Genomic DNA, 3,703 nt, shown 5'->3' on the forward strand with positions numbered 1-3,703 from the left:
AAAGAGACCATATGTGAATAATCTAACGGAACTTGCCCAACGTTCTACAATGAATTGGTGAATATTTGGTTGTAGACCTACCATCAATCAACTGCAACTCTGACTTCTCTGAAATGTCATATGAAAAACTTGCACAAATCACTAAAGAGTTTCTAAGAAGAATATATATATATACATTTCACATGTTGGAAGGTGATAAATGGGGAAACTTTTCTGAAAGAAACATAGCAACTATTTCTATGTTCCATTATCCTCTGAATTATACTATACTAATGTCAAGAACGAACCCAATATTATCTTAACAGACATGTAAAACATGGTCATATAACATTTTTTTTTGTAACTGGACATGGTCATATAACATGCAGATAAAAAGTTTCTTCTTATCATTTCCAATTTTTGCTATTTATTTATTTTTTACTTTGGTAATTACTCAAAATGAGTTATTGATGATGTAAGAACATGAACATTTACTACATTTAATTATGTAGCTGTGACTTGTGAGGGAAGAGATGATCTTGTAGTTTGGGTAAACCATTATAGTGAGTGTTGTTGATACATGATTTAGAACTAAATCTTTCCCGCCAAAAGAATAAAAAAACCGGTTAACGACTACCTCGGGTTAAGTTTAAACGGGCTGAGGAGAACTCGTAACGCGACGTCGGCCCATAAAGCCCGAGGTTTTTTGGAGAATTAATGAGTCAAATATCAAGAAGATTATTCTCCACATATTTTGGAATTGATAGTTATTAGTCAAAGCTAAAGAAGACGAGCACGTGCAACAAACCACTGGTTTCTTGCAACAGCTTTATTCTCATATAAAAGAAGCCTTTGAGCTAACAAGGAGAGGGGGAGTCCACAACCTGAACAGAGATAAAAAGCATATAAACAAAATAATAAAGAAACATGAAGGGGAAGAGAGACTTGAGACGCTTCATCCTCCACCAACACATGGTTTAATTGTTACCCCCATGTAATGATTAAACAGTTCTTCCATTACTCAATTACCAAACGAGAAAGAGAAACATTAGATTACTTCCACAAGTCAAAGACGTCTCCGTATCCACTAACGAGAAGGAATCCCCACAATCATCACGAGTTGGAGATCGAGCGAGCTTAGGTTGAAGAACACTCTAAGCTCGGCTTTACGACGTCTCTTTCAAGAACCGCGACCGACTTCCCGTTAGAGAACCGACAAACCCGACCTCTCATCTGAGGCTATATCCAACAAACCCGACCTCTCATCTGAGGCTATATCCGATGAAACCGACATCTCACTTGAGACCGATGAAACCAATATTGAACTACGTTTAGACTTGATCCCTTAACGAGTACGTAGGCAGCTCGGCATCGAGTTCAGTAGCGATCCTTCTTTCTTCCGATATCTCTATGATATTCGACCTACGAATATATAGTCCATTTTCGACGACTTAGACCTGATTATATCGTTGTGTTCTGAGGATATCGTTGCCCACGTTATTTCTTCCCCAGATTGAACTCCTGATCACTATCAAATACTTAGTGTAGATTTTTGGATCTACAAGTGTGTTTAATCTAGTTTCGCAATTGGTTTTTGTTTAAAATTTGATAGTTTTAAAAAATTTCTTTATTTTTTGAAATATATAATTTTAGTAAAAATGGCATTTAATTGTCATTTTAAAACTTTAAAATGGGAAAAGAAATGATAAAAATCGTGTGATTACAAAGTAACATTTTTACATCCACTGGCAACATATATATCACTGGTAGACCGTAGATGTTTAGCCATTTATTCCCTCGCACATGAATAAATAGTACATATATATGTATATATTTATACATATTTATCAATACATCCACTCAGTTGAAATAAAAACGGAAAAAAAAAACATTATGGCAAGGACAATAATATTTATTGATATTAAAAAATCGACAAACTAAATAGTGGACGTTGTTTCGTTGTTTTATTCTTCCATATGTAACAACAAAACAACTGCCCTTTAACTTTTGTTGTGTTTTTAGCACTGACTTCATATCAATGACACAAAAGTAGATACGTCATGAACACGTGGCCACATTTTAGTTGTACCTGAAAGTGAGACCATAACCACCTAACTTGTCATCCACTAAGGCTGACAATCTTTCGGCCTGTGGTGGCGAGAGATAGTTAACCCAATCACTCACTTCTCCTTTCCTGAACAAGTGCCTATTCTCAAAGTTCTTGATCGATTTGCTTGACTTGTTCACCTCCAGCTTCTTTAGATTCTCGAAGCTGCACAGATCCGAGATTGAATGCACCACACCTTTTTGTTCCTCTTCTTCCGTGAAAGGAACGTCCAAGAAGCTTGCAAGCTTCTTCAAGTTAGACTCCATGTCTTGTTTCAGATCTTCGTAACGTAAGAACAAGACTTTCTCTGGTGTCCTCAAGCTCTCTTTCCAGTATCCCAACATGTGTTCCCAAAACGGTCCGAACCCGATCACCCCTCGGCAGTACAGATCAAACCCTTCTTCTAACGAGACGGGACTCACTGCCTCCGACTTTATGTTGTTGATGTAATGCCACGAGGAGATGAATGTGTCGAACGGGTTTCGGCAAAAGTACACCACCTTCACGCCTGGTTCCTCGATGGAGTCCTTGAGGGAACCGAAAGGGACGTGGGTTGCGAATGTTCTCGGACTGGCTAAACCGGAGAGATCAGGAACATCACCGTTCTCGTAAAGCTTGTACTCGAAGAAAGGTACGAGGTCATGAGGGTTTGATGTGAGGAGTGGGTGGTCGGTGGTTGAAGAAACCGGATCAAACCGGTGTCGGTTAAGTACAGTAAAAGTTAAAGCTTTTAACCAAGTCGTACCGGATTTTGGTATGGTGGCCAGAACGACATCATTTTGAAGGGACTTGAAATGTTTCTGGAAGGACATGATAGCTTGAATCTCTTTGGATTGGCACCAAAACCCTTGGAATAGGTAAAGGTAACGAGTTCTCCAACCCCTCTCCTTGGGAAGAGACTCCAACATCTCTTGGAACTCGTAGCTTTGCACTTCTTCTTCTTCTCCTTCTCCTTCTCCTTCTTGGTGTTTTGGGTCTCCGCTTTTGCCTTCTTCCTTGAGGAGCTCGAGCTTGTGACAAACGTTGAAATTTGGGATGGCCATTAGTGGAATGGTCTTGATGATGCTTGAGCTCGCCATTGTCTTTGTCTTATATATATAAAGAACAAAGTTTTTTTTTTAATTATTTTGTTTGAAACTTTGGGTTTTGTTTGATATATTTTTCGCGAGTAAGTTGCCTGTTTATATAATATAACGCAAGTGCATGAGTTGTGTTGCGTAGAGAAGAGAGCAGCCTCTAATTTTCATCGTTCACGTGGGAAATAACTAAGCGGCGTGTGGGAATTTTAGTTTGGCCCACTCTATTTGTACAACTTTCTAATAAGAGTGCTATGTCATTGTCTGTATACTCCGTCATTGTCTGTATACGCCTTAGAGTTAGTGTAAGGTTTAGTTGCAGCTTTCTAATTTATTATTCTCGTTTGGTTTTGGTCCTAAAATTGTCGGCAGAAACAACTTCAGAAAATAAGTTCTGAAATTAACAGCTGAACAATTATTATCTATGTTTTAATGTGTACTTATTCATAAGATATTTACTGTTTAAAACATAAATGTTGTAGTTAACTTTAATTTATTGGAAACTGTATAACTAACTGTATTCTACAAATTTTATATATGG

General features: G+C 37.9%; 1 protein-coding gene across 1 annotated transcript; it reads right to left on the bottom strand.

The window, feature by feature from the left end:
- Positions 1–1,761: 1,761 nt before the first annotated feature.
- LOC106316157 (cytosolic sulfotransferase 15-like) lies at positions 1,762–3,222 on the bottom strand. Its single transcript, XM_013754030.1, has one exon. It carries the CDS (start codon positions 3,163–3,165, stop codon positions 2,059–2,061), a length of 1,107 nt encoding a protein of 368 aa, XP_013609484.1. The 5' UTR covers positions 3,166–3,222; the 3' UTR covers positions 1,762–2,058.
- Positions 3,223–3,703: the final 481 nt, after the last annotated feature.

Source organism: Brassica oleracea, chromosome C9 (genome assembly GCF_000695525.1).
Source record: "Brassica oleracea var. oleracea cultivar TO1000 chromosome C9, BOL, whole genome shotgun sequence".
NCBI lineage: Eukaryota > Viridiplantae > Streptophyta > Magnoliopsida > Brassicales > Brassicaceae > Brassica > Brassica oleracea.

What these genes read in the sequence shown, in the direction of transcription:
- LOC106316157 (XM_013754030.1), bottom strand. Translation starts at nt 3,165, where the DNA reads ATGGCGAGCTCAAGCATCATCAAGACCATTCCACTAATGGCCATCCCA.